Raw genomic sequence first — 14926 nt, 5'->3', positions numbered from 1 at the left:
GAAGGCAATTCATATTATCCAAGTATTAGCTTTCAGGTTTTATTTAGTACAAATGTGTGCTTCATGCAGCTATGTCTTTAAGTTTATGTGTCAAAAGACCTATCAGTGACCAGTTTTTGAGTTAGAGGAGGAAGTTCAAAAGAGATCCTGGCCACCTTGAACATGGAAGCATTCACAGACCTAAGCTGAGATTCAGTCCAACCCTTCCAGGCAACTCTTTTCCCTTGTGTAAGCCTCAGTCATGTCATTATATGAAAGGGATTATAGCATTCAGTGAGGTTACTAGTTAAAGCACTTAGCCTGTTGCCTGGTACACAATAAATGCTCAACAAATATTTGTTCTCTACTTGCTCCTTGGAAAAACAATTGAAAGAGGCTGTGATGGATGACAAATCCTCTGCAATCACACGTGAGCCCCACCACAAACATCCCGACACAGTCCAAACCGTAGAAACAACCCAATGCCCTCATCTCCCAGCGGTCACGGTGGACCACGGCTTCTTACCAAAGCCAGCTTCCTTCCTCCCACCTGTCAGGCAATACGTATTAAATGCTCATAATAGAATTCCCCCCAGTTGCTGAGAGCAAAGCCCTGCTTCTTTGAACCCTCTTCCACAAAACCCGTAACCCAAAGTCGAATCCCGTAGGTCCTTCCTGGCACCCTCGTGTTCAGCTGTCTTCCAGGCCCCCACAGTGTGCCGTCTCCCTGGTGTACAGAGGAAGCAAATGTAACTGTGTTCAAATCCAGGTGTGCTCAGGTGGTTGAAACTTCAGCTGCCAGGCATCAGCCCTGCTGACCGGCTACCGTTGGAGGAATAGCTTCTTCTAAGGTCCCTGACACTTAGAGTGTGGGCAGCTGGCCGGCAGCCTCAGCAGCCACCAGGACCTTGTAGGACAGGCCGTCTGTCCCCCTGCTGTCTTCCTCACCTACAGGGTCAGTCTGCTGGGCAACACATTCCCACATGATTCATATGCCTGTTAAAGTGTGGGCAGCATTACCAGTCTCTACCTTGCCTGGCAAGTTTAAGAGCCATGATGATTCCTGAATCCCACCTCCAGAGCTTCTGATTTCATCAGCCCGGGTGCACCCTGGACCTCAGGCGCTTCCCCAAAGCTCCCACCCACCTCCCCAGTTCTGTCCAATGTTGGCAAGGATATTGAAGAGAACACCCATGGGTGGGTGGGGTTTGTTTTTGCTGATAACACCCATTGCTCACAAGAAGTCATGACTAGGAGCAGAGGCTACACATGGACGGATGACCAATGGGCTTCTCACCTGCTCTTCACTCTCCTTTGTCTCCAGGTGGCCCGTCTGAAGGCAAGCTGATCCCGGGAGATCAGATTGTAATGATCAACGATGAGGCAGTCAGCGCCGCACCAAGGGAGCGAGTCATCGACTTAGTCAGGTAAGTGACTTGCTCAGCCGGGCTCCATCGGGAGGCTGCGCAACGCTGAGACCTCACTCTGCAGAGGATGGGCTTCCCATGGGCCATTTCAGAGCAGAAACATAAGCTGACCCAATCACCTTGAAAGTGCTGTTGACACTGACCTCTAAAGTAAATCACCAGGCTCTGTAAACAGACACCTACATGTCTGTTCTGTTAACATTCGGGCTGCAGACGCTGAATGAAACAGTCCTATTACCACTGCTCTAACCAAGGGTTGCATTTTTGTTTCCTTTCAAAATAACTAACACATTGATATTCCATAATCAAGGAGATCAACATGCCATTGCTGAGTTCAATTTAAGTGGTGAATACTTTTCTAAACGTAATCGCATGGATACAGAAACTTGCAGTTCACTGATTTTTCATACTTGACTGAGTGATTCATTACTGAATTTTTAAATCATCAACCAAGGTAACAGGATCATGAGGTCAAAAGTAGAACAGTTTTTAAAATGTGCTTGGTTTATTGGTTTAGTTTCAGGATAGATGTAAATCATGTTATGTGATATTCTTAAAGGGGTGTCAGAAAATGTATTTTATGTGATGTTAAAATATGGTCAACAGTCCTCTTTGAAGCCCACGAGAGTTCTACTTCCACAGTGAATCTAGGGCAAAGGGGTCTTACGAAGTTTTCCAAATGAAGCTGTGTCTGTTAGATGCATGGACCCCTTCATACTGCCCGGCATCAAGGGGTACTGACTAGCTTGTGTGACATCTTTTATAAACTGATCTTCTGAGGCGAGATGGAAGCAGAAGGCTCTCAGGACACTTTAAGTAAACTGAGATAGGAACCTTCTAACACTTATGCTCTCTCATAATAGAAAGGTATATCTGTACCCTGAGAAAGGCAAAAATGTATTTCTAGGGTTTTCTGGAGAAACTTTCTTTCCCAAGCTTAGTTCAGCTTCTGCTTTACCCCGAAGTGCTGTCTAGTCACACCTCCTGGGAGGAATTGGGACACTGGTGAGAAGACAGAGAAATAGAAATAGAGACTTATTTTTAGGGTAACCAACCATCCCAGTTTTAGCAGCAAAGGGCCCACATCCTGAGATGGTCCTTCTTCTGAGGTGGTTGGTCTGGTCACCCTACTTTAGTGCCAGCCTCAGAGTGGAGCTTTCCCAACTGGCTGGCAAAGTGCCTGTGCTCGTGGGGTATCCAAATCCCCTTGAGTTCCTCCCGGGGAGCAAGTGTGTGTGTCGGTCACCCTGGGGCAGGAGCCATTCTTCCTGGGGACCAGGAACACAGGGGTCAGGAGTGCTGCCGCCACGTAGAGCCCTTGGGGGGAGCTGGAATGTGACCGCTTAGAAACCAGTCTCTCTTGAGATGCATGTGGGTGTCAGTGGGGACACATCTTGGGCCGGCAGGCTCTGAGCCCTCTGTGGGCTGATGTCCTGGAGTGGTGGGGCTGATGACAGGTTGCACGGTCCTCGTGTTGTCCCCTAAGCACACGCGCCTGTGATCAGTCCTATTGATTTCTGTGCTCAGAGGATGACAGAAGAAATAAAATATCTCTGTTTGTGTTTGCTGTGACTGAATCGCCTGCTGCAAGACAAAGATGGAGAAAAAGTCATCTAAGCGTGTGATCATGTCCTAGCCATCCTTTCAGGGCATTTAGAAAGATTTTTGTTTTTTTTTCAGAAAAAGATTTTTCCCTTCTGGTTTAAAGCATCGTGAAAGAAAATGGCATCTCTGTAAACAAAAAATCTGTATCGCACTTTTTATATAATGGAGCTCAGTGAAGAGTTGTTGAATAGATGAACCAATTAAAAGAGCGGAGAGCAGACGACAGCTTGCGATCCAAATCCAACCGCCACCTGTTTTGGACAGCCCAGCAGCTAAGAATGGTTTTTACCATTTTAAAAGAGTTGGGCAAAAAATAAAAGAATATTTTGTGCCACAGAAAAATAATTTGAAATTCAAATTTCCGAGCCCATAAATAATGTTTTCTTGGAAACCAGCCACACCCATTCATTTAGATAGATCAGGATCTAAGAAGGCCTGATCCCTGTACCTGCAGCAGTGACCTGGGGCCCACAGGGAAGGAGATATTGACTATCCGATCTTGTCAGAAAAGGTTTGACCCCTGCTTTAGGAAACTTTAAGGTAACCAATCACCTTTTCTTTGGTTAAGCCAAATTTAGATTAAAACCCAAATGATATATGTATTGGATTTTACTCAGGATGCGGTTATGATTACCACAAGATTCCCACATTCTTGATGATAGGGTGTGGTGTTTGAAATGGGTTGACGTGGAAAGCACTCATGCTTTTTAAGCAGGTATATAAAACTCTCTTGCCATTATCTCAGCCCGGCCCCCTTCCACATCCCTAAGGTGGCCGAGGGTGAGCTGAGGTCACAGTTCGAGCCCTTTCGGGGTGAACTGTGGGTTCTCCTCTGATTAGCATTGGCTGTCAGCCCCATTGTGTTCCTGAAGTGCCCATACTGACTCTTCCGTGAGACTCACCTGTGGGTTCTTTGGTGGCAGAAGAGGAGGGCAGCATCTTGGCGCTAGCTTTCCCGCAAGACCTCTTGGGTACGGCACCAGGCAGACTGGCTATATTTCAAGACGTCCACTTGACTTCATCCCTGACAGGGGGACATGAACTCTCACAGCCTCATGGCACTTCTCACAGCTCCTTGGTTCTCCCCCACTCTTTCTGGAAGGAGAAGGAAAGAAGCGGCATCACCTCAGACTACATTCTAAAGTCAATTGCCTCCTTTTAGAAAGTTCTGGCGAATCCCGTTTGTTTGCAATTGACTTTAGAATGTAGTCTGAGCATCCTTTGGCTGCTGTCTCAGTGATTGATGACAGGGACACAGTTTGATTCAGCAGTGATGCTTGATGTTGTCAAATCAGGTGACCTGGATCCCGAGTTCCGTGAGAAAAGCAACCTTGTCTGTGTTGTCCTCTGCAGTGTCCCCACAGCAAGGTCCAAGGCCAGGCCCGCAGGAGGTGCCCACTAACGATGTGTTGAAAGCGAGTGGGTTCTGAACAGCACTCTTTGCAAACAATGATTTAGATGGTTTTCTTCAAGCCCTCCTACAGCTATTCTGTGAGTTTCAATGTGAGATAAATGAATCCATCCCTCAGGAAAACATACGTTTTTTTCACCAATTTATCATACGTTTTTACAGCACCTACTTTAGATGCAGGCCACTGAGCTAGGCACCCGATCTACAGGGACAGGTGGGCCAAAGCCAAGTCTTCAGGGAGCTTCCATCACGTCTGTTCATTTGGGACCCCTCAAGATAGACGAGCCCCCACGTTGGCCACATGTGGGAATTGTCAGGTTTGAAAGGGTTTTGTTAGTGATAAAAACACATAGGCCCGGGGCTTCCCTGATGGCTCAGTGGTAAAGAATCCACCTGCCAATGCTGGAGACATGGGTTGGATTCCTGGTCTGGGAAGATCCCACATGCCACGGAGCAACTAAGCCTCCGCAACAGGAGAAACCACCTCAATGAGAAGCCTGAGCACCATAACTGGAGAGTAGCCCCAGCTCACTGAAACTTGGAAAAGCCCACACAGCAACAAAGACCCAGCACAGCCACAAATAAATAAAAGACATTAAAAACAAATTAAACAAACACATAGGCCTGGATGTACTGAGAGGGTGCGCACATCATCCTAAAACTTGCTCCCTTTTAATCTCAGAGCAGTAAATGTACTTTTATAAAAGTAACAGGGTACTTTATTTTAATCAAACAAATCTAAGTACACTGACAGTGCAATTGACAGAGGTGAAATGCAGCTGGTTTTGTAGTTATTGTAGCAGATACCTTCAAACTCATTAAACCAGAATTTTGTGCATTTCTCACTAATGAAAAAGTTCATCCATTAGAAAATTTTCATGTGTCTTTCTACAAGTTTAGTCTTCTATCTGCCATATGTATACTCCATTGAAAATTCAGCTCTTGTAAGAGTCTCTTTTTTATTGGGCTTCGCAGCTGATACGTGTTTTAATGTCTGTATCTTACACAAGATGAATTCCCTTTCTGTTTGATAAAATATCTCATTTTCTTACCCATTGAGGAAATTTGGGAAAACCCTCATCTTTTTAATAACACTGTAAAATTCTCTCTTTAAAAATTGGCATCCACTTACTTGCCCACATGGTTTGGTCTTATTTTGGTCTTTTTTTTTTTTTTTTCCCATTGCCACTTTTGCTCATGGATCATTTTTTGTTTCTAGATATATTTGTGTTTCTTTGTGGATTATTTTTCTTATCATTTGGCTGCTCTATTGTAGAATTTTTTTTCTTGAGAAAATGAAAGAGTTTCTGGGAGACCAATTTACTGCTATAGTAACCACATTTGGGTTTTTTCATGTATCCTCAAAAAGAACTATAATTGCAGCCACTGAAATTAGATGAGTTCCGTTCATTTCATAGTTTTCTAAATTGTTAACTCTAACTCATATTTTCTAGTGGTGGAAGACTGAAATCTTTGAGGAATTCATGCCCTTTGCAAATTGCCATATCTTTCCTCTTTAGAAGGATCCAAGGGTAATTTCCCTTGGCTTTTCACAATTAGACAAATTAACTTAAAACAGTCTCCAAAATTTTATTTTTAAAAAACTGTGGCATATAATTGCTCATAGACATTAGGAATCATGCTCCATTCCCCCAAGGCTAGCCAATCCAGTTAGATTCATTTTTTAAATTTCTTTAATTAATTTACAGGGCTCACAATTATTGAGCATTAAGGAGATAGCAAATGTCATGTAGAATGCTGGTAGTGTATACATACAGGATTCCTGCCCTCACGGAGGAGACTGCTAAGTAATTGCACTCTATTTAGTGGGAGGATCGTGTTGGGATGTTGGGTGGGAATGTTCCATGGGGGTGAACAAGAATTCACAGGAATGTAGTGACGGTGGGAGAGGGTGGCTGTTGGTCCTACTTGGATGGACAGGTTTATACGCAGAGAGGGAGTTGTAAAATGGATCTTCCGTTTGTCTCTGGGAACCCCAGACCCTCCTGAGAGACACTCACTTTTCAACCGGCAGACATGGAAATATCCATTGTCTAGATAAATGTCCTGAATCACAATCTCAACATTTGCTTCTGCCCTCCTTCATCAGGGCTTCCCTGGTAGCTCAGCTGGTAAAGAATCAGCCTGCAGTGCAGGAGACCCCAGATCGATTCCGGGTTGGGAAAATCTTCTGGAGAAGGGATAGGCTACCCACTCCAGGATTATTGGGCTTCCCTGGTCGCTCAGCTGGTAAAGAATCACTGAGTCAGAAAGATCCCCTGGAGAAGGGCATAGCAACCCCCTCCAGTATTCTTGCCTGGAGAATCACATGGACAGAGGAACCTGATGGCCTCCAAGTCCATGGGGTCGCAAAGTCAGACACAGCTGAAGCCACTTAGCACACACAGGATGCACAGATGGGGAAATTGAGATACAGGGAAGTTAACAAATATGCTCAAGATCCCATAGCTAGTAAGCAGTGCAGGGAGACCAAGCCTGGCTCCTAAGTGAATGCTCTTAACCCGCTCCTCCAGTGTAGCCTTCATGACAGCCGTGCGGGCACGTAGTGTTTATTGTACCCACATCACAGAGTGGAAACTGAGGCTTAGAGAGGTTGAAGCACTTGCTTAACCTGGACAGTTGCTCAGGGCCAGGAAGGGGACATGCAGTGGGAGTAGTAGAAAGCTAGTACAAATGACTGGGCCCTCGTAGTTCAAAGGGACCAAGCCAGCTATCTAGTGTATTAGGTTCTTAGTGGACCCAGCAAACAACAGAGCCGGAAAGGGGCTCTAGAATCTGGATCTTAGTACCTCCACCCCATCGACACCTCCACTCCAATTTCAGGTTCGACAAAATAGCCTGTCTCCTATCACAGGTTGGCCCAATGCTTGTCTTGATTTTTGTAGGAAGAGCTCAGGAGTACCTGCTCGCTGTGGTCAGTGGGAGCCTGGTAAGCTTAATAAGAGTGACATGAAGCATTTAGAAGGGGTCCATCCAACAATATCTGTCTTTTAGTCAGTCCCTCCTCATCTGATCATGTTCCAAGAGCATTGTTTCTATAGAAGAATATATTCAGAAGGTCACCTTCCTAATTTCAGCTGGGCTTAGATGCCTCTTGGTGCTGCGTAGTAAAATAACAAAGCAACGAACATCTACTAAGCATCTCGCACATAAAATATGCATGATGGTGTATGACATAATAAAGCCTTCCTGGAGTAAAACCAGCAAGCGCTTTCAGTGAAAACACAAAGGAACAGCCCCTCAGTATGCTGAGGTTACAGATAGTGGTCTCACCTAATACACACTTGCAGTGTACACATTTTCTGACAATTGCAAATTATAGTGCCTGGGGAGAAAGAAGTTTGGGATGCTAGAAGATGGAAAGTGTGGGGAAACATTCTAATATGGATAAAGTAGAAAAGGAGATTTGAGTCCATAGTTCATAAAGGTTATAATAGCAACTCATGCATGGAAAATCAATGTTGGAGATAGAAGAAGCAGAGAAAAATGTAAGCTCGGGCATGTTTTCAGTGACCTCCTATGTTTGAGACTACTGAATGTCTTACCTTGTAAGAACAAGTACTTGCATTAAGAACAAAAATGGAAAAGATAATTATTGGCCTTATGTCATGTTCTATTAATCCTTTATAACTAACAATTTATAAATTCTTCCATGCCCTTTGTATAAGTAGCTGAAAAGAAAAAAAAATTGGTGAGCCTGTGGTCAGAACATGCTCAGGATCAAGCTATAAACCTAATTCCCTAGATATTTTAGTAGAGGGTCTCAGGTGTTCAAGGCCAGTTTCTGTTTTTACATGCAACACAGTGGAAGTTGTGGTTGGCAGGAATCTCAGGCCATATCCTCAGATGTGCATTGTTATTTATCTGTTATGTGTAATAATCTAAATTTTATTCCAAATCCTTATCCTAGGGCATGGTCAATTCGTCTCATTTGCTGTGGTGCGGAATCTACATTTACAGGGCTTGGTGCAATGGGAGGAGGCATTGGAAAGGTGAAGTGTGTGTCCTGTTTTTGGCCTCATCATCGATCTCACTAGAATTCACTGAGACATCTTTGTGCCCATCTGGTCCACTTTTGATCACTTAGATAGGCAGGGAGCTACTGTTATCCCTTGTTCACCACTTTCAACCCTTCCAAAGCCATGTCTCTGTACCCTTGCCCCTCCTGAGCCATAATGGGACACCGAATAATTCCAAGGTTAATTGCTTCTGTGATCTTGTCACCTTCCAGGTTCTTGCTAGACATAGGTCAGTGTACTCTTTAATTTCACAAGGCTATGTGGTGGTTCCCAAGTGATTCTTCCCGGAGAATCAGCTTCTCAGAAGAGGGGAAGCACACCAGTCCTTTCCCAGGCACCCACAAGTTGGTGCTCTTCTGCTTTCCCCAAAACACTCTCCATCTCTCCCAGCCTCTTGCTGGTTCCCATTCTGGAGAGGAAGGAGCTTCACTCTCATTTATAGAATATCCTTCCTAGCCCTCAGCTCCTGGAATCTAGATATTTATCTAGGTATGTTGTCTTGTCCTGCAGTCATGATGGCACGTTGTCTGGCTGACCATAAAAAAAACAAAAGAGCAGACCATGCAGAGAAAGAAATGGGCTTGGAGGTGAACATCAGTGAATATTTCAAAATATTGTCCTGCTATTCATTTGAAAGCCGGATTTAGAAAAGGCAGAGGAACCAGAGATCAAATTGCCAACATCCGTTGGATCATTGAAAAAGCAAGAGAGTCCCAGAAAAACATCTATTTCTGCTTCATTGACTATGCTAAAGCTTTTGATTGTATGGATCAAAACAAACTGGAAAATTCTTAAAGAGATGGGAATATCACACCACCTTACCTGTCTGCTGAGAAACCTGTTTGCAGGTCAAGAGGAACAGTTAGAACAGGACATGGAAGAACGGACTGGTTGCAAATTGGGAAAGAAGTACATCAAGGCAGTATATTGTCACCCTGCTTATTTAACTTATATGCAGAGTATGTCATGTGAAATGCCAAGCTGGATAAAGCACAAGCTAGAGTGAAAATTGCCAGGAGAAATATCAGTAACCTCCAATATGCAGATGACACCACCCTTATGGCAGAAAGAGAAGAGGAACTAAAGAGCCTCTTGATGAAAGTGAGAGAAGAGAGTGAAAAAGCTGGCTTAAAACTTACCTTTCAAAAAACTAAGATCATGGCATCTGGCCCCATCACTTCATGGCAAATAGATGGGGAGACAATGTAAACAGTGAGGACTTTATTTTCTTAGGCTCCAAATTCACTGCAGATGGTGAAATTAAAAGCAGCCATGAAATTAAAAGACGCTTGCTCCTTGGAAGAAAAACTATGACAAACCTAGACAGCATATTAAAAAGCAGAGACATTATTTTGCCAACAAAGATCTGTCTAGTCAAAGCTATGGTTTTTCCAGTAGTCATGCATGGATGTGAGTTGGACTATAAAGAACCCTGAGTGCCAAAGAATTGATGCTTTTGAACTATGGTGTTGGAGAAGACGCTTGAGAGTCCCTTGGACTGTAAAATCAAACCAGTCAATCCTGAAGGAAATCAGTCCTGAATATTCATTGGAAGGACTGATGTTGAAGCTGAAACTCCAATACTTTGGCCACCTGATTCAAAGAACTGACCAACTAGAAAAGACTCTGATGCTGGGAAAGATTGAAGGTAGGAAGAGAAGGGGATGACATAGGATGAGATGGTTGGATGGCATCACCGACTCAATGGACATGAGTTTGGGTAAACTCTGGGAGTTGGTGATGGACAGGGAGGCCTGGCGTGCTGTAGTCCATGGGGTCTCAAAGAGTCAGACACGACGGTGTGACTTAACTGAACTGAAAAGTCTTAGTGGGGTAAGATCAGAAACCCCACTCCTCATAAATTTGAGTTCCTTTTGCCTTTGTTCAGGTTACCATCAGCATCATCACTTAGAATTTTCACTTGGAAGGCTCTGTTTCAAGGTCAAAGGAGGTGATGTACAGGGGAGTACTTTGTCACTTGTTGCCCACTGTTCTCTGTCAGTGGTCAACACTGACTATGTCAGATGCCATCATTGCTGCTTCTGAGGGATTAGAGCACAAACCCAGAAGTCAACCAAAACCAGAGAGGACCCTGGGTAGAAGTCTCATCTTTCAGGTTTAACATCTCTTGGGGGAGCAATTTAAAAGCCCTAAACCTCAGAGTTTTCAAAGGCAGCTAGGGCTCATGCTGCAGGTTCTAGAACCTAGAAGTGCTTGGCGTTGAATTTGACTTGGGGGACCACACAGGTGGGCAGTGGTGGGATGAGGTATGCAGTGTATTCTGGCTGGAACAAGAGTGTTTTGTCAAATGGGAGGATGGAGTATGCAAAGATGCAGGGGTTGGTGTGTGCCCTCCTGAGGTTGAGAGTAAGTTACGAATGACCTAAACCAGGCATCAGCAAACTTTTTCTGTGAAGGACCAGACAGTAGATATTTTCGGCTTTGCAGGCCATGGTCTCTGCCACAACTCAACTCTGCCATCTAGCACATAAACAGCCATAATTAATATGTAAACAAAGAGATATGGCTGCGTTCCAATAAAACCTTATTTACACAAACAAGAGTGTCGACCAATTTAGCCTGTAGGCTTGAGAGACCTCACCCCTCAAAACATGGCGATAGAGAGCCATAGGCATTCCATCCGAGATCATGTTTCATTACACAGCTCTGTCTTTGAATGGAAGGACATTTAACAACTGACCTCATTCACTAAATCCTGGTGGTGCTCCCCCCATCACTGGGAATGCCCCCACCCCATTGAGGAACCACTGGAGATGATTATTATGAAATGCTTCCAGCGTAAGCTTCCCGTAGTCAATAGACAATGCCTCGTACCTTTTCATCAAGAGGGTGCAAATTTCAAATTCCTGCAGATGATTGGTTCCAGTGGGTGGAACGTTCCAAGATGGCATCATATCCAGGAGATGGTTGAGAAGAGAGGAAGGAGGTAATGAGGCAAGTCTTGTCCCTGTTCCCAAGCAACAGAGCAGGGAGGAGGCAGCAGGGAGGTAGCAATTATCAACATCCACCCTCTCCCTGCTGGGAACCCAGCTGGTGTGGTAGCAGAGACCCCCAAGTTCATAAACAGAATGGTAAGATAGTGGATTTTAGTTATAAATAGGATCTATATAAATGTACTGACATAAATCTGAGGCAGAAAAGGATTCTTTGAACAAGTAAGATACAGAGAGATTTTGTACTCCCCTGACACTCTTTGCTACCTTTTTTTTTTTTCCATGGATACAGAAGCTGTTGAAAGAGGCACTTGTTTGGAAATATCTTTTTAAAAAACCAAAAGGAAAGCAGCCACCATTTATTAAGCCTTTTTCTGGGCCACATACACACATTCTGGCACATTTCTGGGATTGGACTCATTTATAGTTAAGGGCTTCTCAGGTGGCTCGGTGGTAAAGAATCAGCCTGCTAGTGCAGTACATGCAGGAGACACAGGTTCAATCCCTGGGTCAGGAAGATCCCCTGGAGGAGAAAGTGGCAACCACTCCAGCATTCTTGCTGGACAGTTCCCTGGACAGAGGAGCCTGGCGGGCTACAATTCATGGGGTCGCAGAGTCAGACACAACTGAACGACGGAGCACACACACACATAGGTCAGGAAACAGGATTAGGCAAGTGCTAACTAAATGCAAGGCGCTGAACTCAACTGGAAAGTTCTGTGATTTGGTCAAGGTCCATTGAGCAATACCTGGTGAAGCCAGGAAGTCAGTCCAGTGTCCCTTTGGTGTGCATCTTCTCGGACTCCCTGCTGCCACTCAATGCCTAAGGGACCCTGAGATATTGAGCAGGCCAGTCTGTGGGGGATGTGTGGATTCAGCCACCAGAACATCTTTCCTGAATGTTGAGAGCTGATTATCATCCCCAGGACCCTTGCATGACCCAGCCAAGGGGGAGACTCTTCCAAGACATAACTGAGAATGTGTTACCCACCAGCCAACTCGTCAGGAGTTCAGAGTAAAGGTGCATTATTTAGTAATACAAAGAAATGGCATGTTCTTACCACGTGTAAACTACCTAGTCTTCTTTTAAATGTTGGATGATATGCAGAAGCAAGGAAAATGGGGACTTTCTTTAGTGCCATTTTTCCACTCTGAAATACTTTTCAATTCCACATACATACATATGAGCTCATGTCTCTGAAACTGGCCTTAATTTCAACACCTTTGCTTATTAGTATTCTGTATGTTTTAAATCAGTCTTTATTAAGAGTGCCAAATTTCTATACCACCATGTAGTAGACATTAAAAAGTAGTCAATAAGCCATTTGAAAACAACTGAGAAGATAAAACATAGACATTATCTCCATGGGATATATATGGTTAGACAAAAAAAGGACCCCCAAAGTGTAGATCTTGCCATTTAGACAGAAGCAATTGTAATATGTTATGATTCCAAATAGGATTTCACGTTTATTTCAACATCTGTGGTTTTTTGTATTCTGAGAATTTCCAGCCTAAACAACCAAGGTGAAATTTGTTACCGATTCTAGGTCAAATAATAAAAGACCTTGAAAACAAAAGATTTGTTATTTTTCCCCCATGTGAGAACTTATCATTGTTAAACATCCTTCTTTCCCTTTTAGCTTCTTGCTGCTGTTCTATTTATATTTTTATGCACAAAATAGTCTACATCTCTGTGTATAATAAAATGGGATTGCTTTGTGGGCTGGCATTCTTGGATTTTTACAAGAAGCTTGTCAGAGCTGTTTTCATCGCAGGCTCCGAGCACCCTACCCTAGGGTGTTTTCATTTATATTTAATGTTAAATCAAGGATATTAGAGGTGGAACAGGCTGTTCTTCATTGAACCTGATCAACAGCATCAGCTCACTCTGAATTCAGGAAATAACATTCGGAATGTTCTTTCTGATAGAGCACTTCAGGGTATTCGGGTAACTTAGAGCTTGGTAATTTTAAAACTGAATAGCTAAACACAATAACGTAAGAAACCTCTTTCGGGATTTATAATAAAAATTACCACGTTTGGAGAATGCTTCCAAAAGTGCGAAGATTTTTTTTAAAAATGCAGCACACATTTCTCACCCTTTAATTTCCTGTGTGTATTATGTTTCTTAAACACTATGAGGTACCAGTTTCCATTATTTGACAAAGTAATAAAATATGTGGGAGGCCCTTAAAAGTAGCCTTCCCCTGTAATTTGTTTTCTTTCCCTGTGAAGCCCCTCTCTTTGAGCTCTCAAATATACAGTATATATGTTCAAAGTAGCATAGCTGTGATTAATAAGAGCCTTTCAGGCCAAGCTGAAATGGGATTCAATCTGGCTTAAACATAAAAGGAATCTGCTGGCTGGTGGAACTCAAAAGGATGTGGCACAGGGAATCCTTTGCCCTCCATCTCTTAGCTCTTAGCTCTTCCTGTCCTGGCTTCTTTCTCAGGAGAGCTCTATCCCAGTAGCCCTAAGACTGCTTACCTCAGCTCTAGACTTGCATTGTTCAGTCACTCAGTCGCGTCCAACAACACACCACCTGATGAACTGCAGCATACCAGGGCTCCCTGTCTTTTACTATCTCCCAGAGTTTGGTCAAACTCATGTCCGTAGAGTCGTTGATGCCGTCCAACCATCTCATCCTCTGTCCTTCTCTTCTCCTCTTGCCCTCAGTCTTTCCCAGCATCAGGGTCTTTTCTAATGAGTCAGCTCTTCACATCAGGTGGCCAAAGTATTGGAGCTTCAGCTTCAGCATCAGTCCTTCCAATGAGTATTCACTGATTTTCTTTATTGACTGGTTGGATCTCCTTGCAGTCCAAGGGACTCTCCAGAGTCTTCTCCAGCACCACAGTTAAAAGCATCAATTCCTCAGCACTTAGTCTTCTTTATGTTCCAACTCTCACGTCAATACATGACTACTGGAAAAACCATAGCTCTGACTGTACGGACCTTTGTTGGCAAAGTGATCTCTCCTTTTACGCTGTCTAGGTTTGTCATAGCTTTTCTTCCAAAGGGTGTCTTTTAATTTCATGGCTGCAGTCAGCGTCCACAGTGATTTTGGAGCCCAAGAAAATCAAATCTGTCCCTGTTTCCACTTTTTCCCCATCAATTTGCCATGAAGTGATGTGATTGGATGCCATGATCTCCATTTTTTTTTAATGTTGATTTTTAAGTCAGCTTTTTCACTCTCCTCTTTCATCCTCATCAAGAGGTTCTTTAGGTCCTCTTTGCTTTCTCTCCATTGAGTGGTATCATCTGTATATCTGAGGTTGTTGGTATTTCTCCCGGCAATCTTGATTCCAGCTTGTAACCCATCCAGCCCAGCATTTTGCATGATATACTCTGCAGGGTGACAATATACAGCCTTGATGTACTCCTTTCCCGATTTGCAACCAGTCTGTCGTTCCATGTCCAGTTCTAACTGTTGCTTCTTGACCTGCATACAGGTTTTTCAGGAGACAGGTAAAGTGGTCTGGTATTCCTGTCTCTTTAAGAATTTTCCAT

The 14926-nt window shown here is 43.8% G+C and overlaps 1 protein-coding gene across 5 annotated transcripts in view; it reads left to right on the top strand.

Moving 5' to 3' along the window:
- Positions 1 to 14926, top strand: part of FRMPD4 (FERM and PDZ domain containing 4) — a 529221-nt gene that overhangs the window by 431620 nt on the left and 82675 nt on the right. For all 5 annotated transcript variants that reach the window (XM_043896590.1, XM_043896589.1, XM_043896588.1 and 2 more), the window contains one exon: positions 1304 to 1406. In XM_043896590.1, coding sequence (XP_043752525.1) covers positions 1304 to 1406 — 103 coding nt within the window. The remainder of the gene's footprint in view (positions 1 to 1303; positions 1407 to 14926) is intronic.

Source organism: Cervus elaphus, chromosome X, assembly GCF_910594005.1.
Source record: "Cervus elaphus chromosome X, mCerEla1.1, whole genome shotgun sequence".
NCBI classification, from domain to species: domain Eukaryota; kingdom Metazoa; phylum Chordata; class Mammalia; order Artiodactyla; family Cervidae; genus Cervus; species Cervus elaphus.
This window is presented reverse-complemented; position numbering and strand designations above follow the sequence as displayed.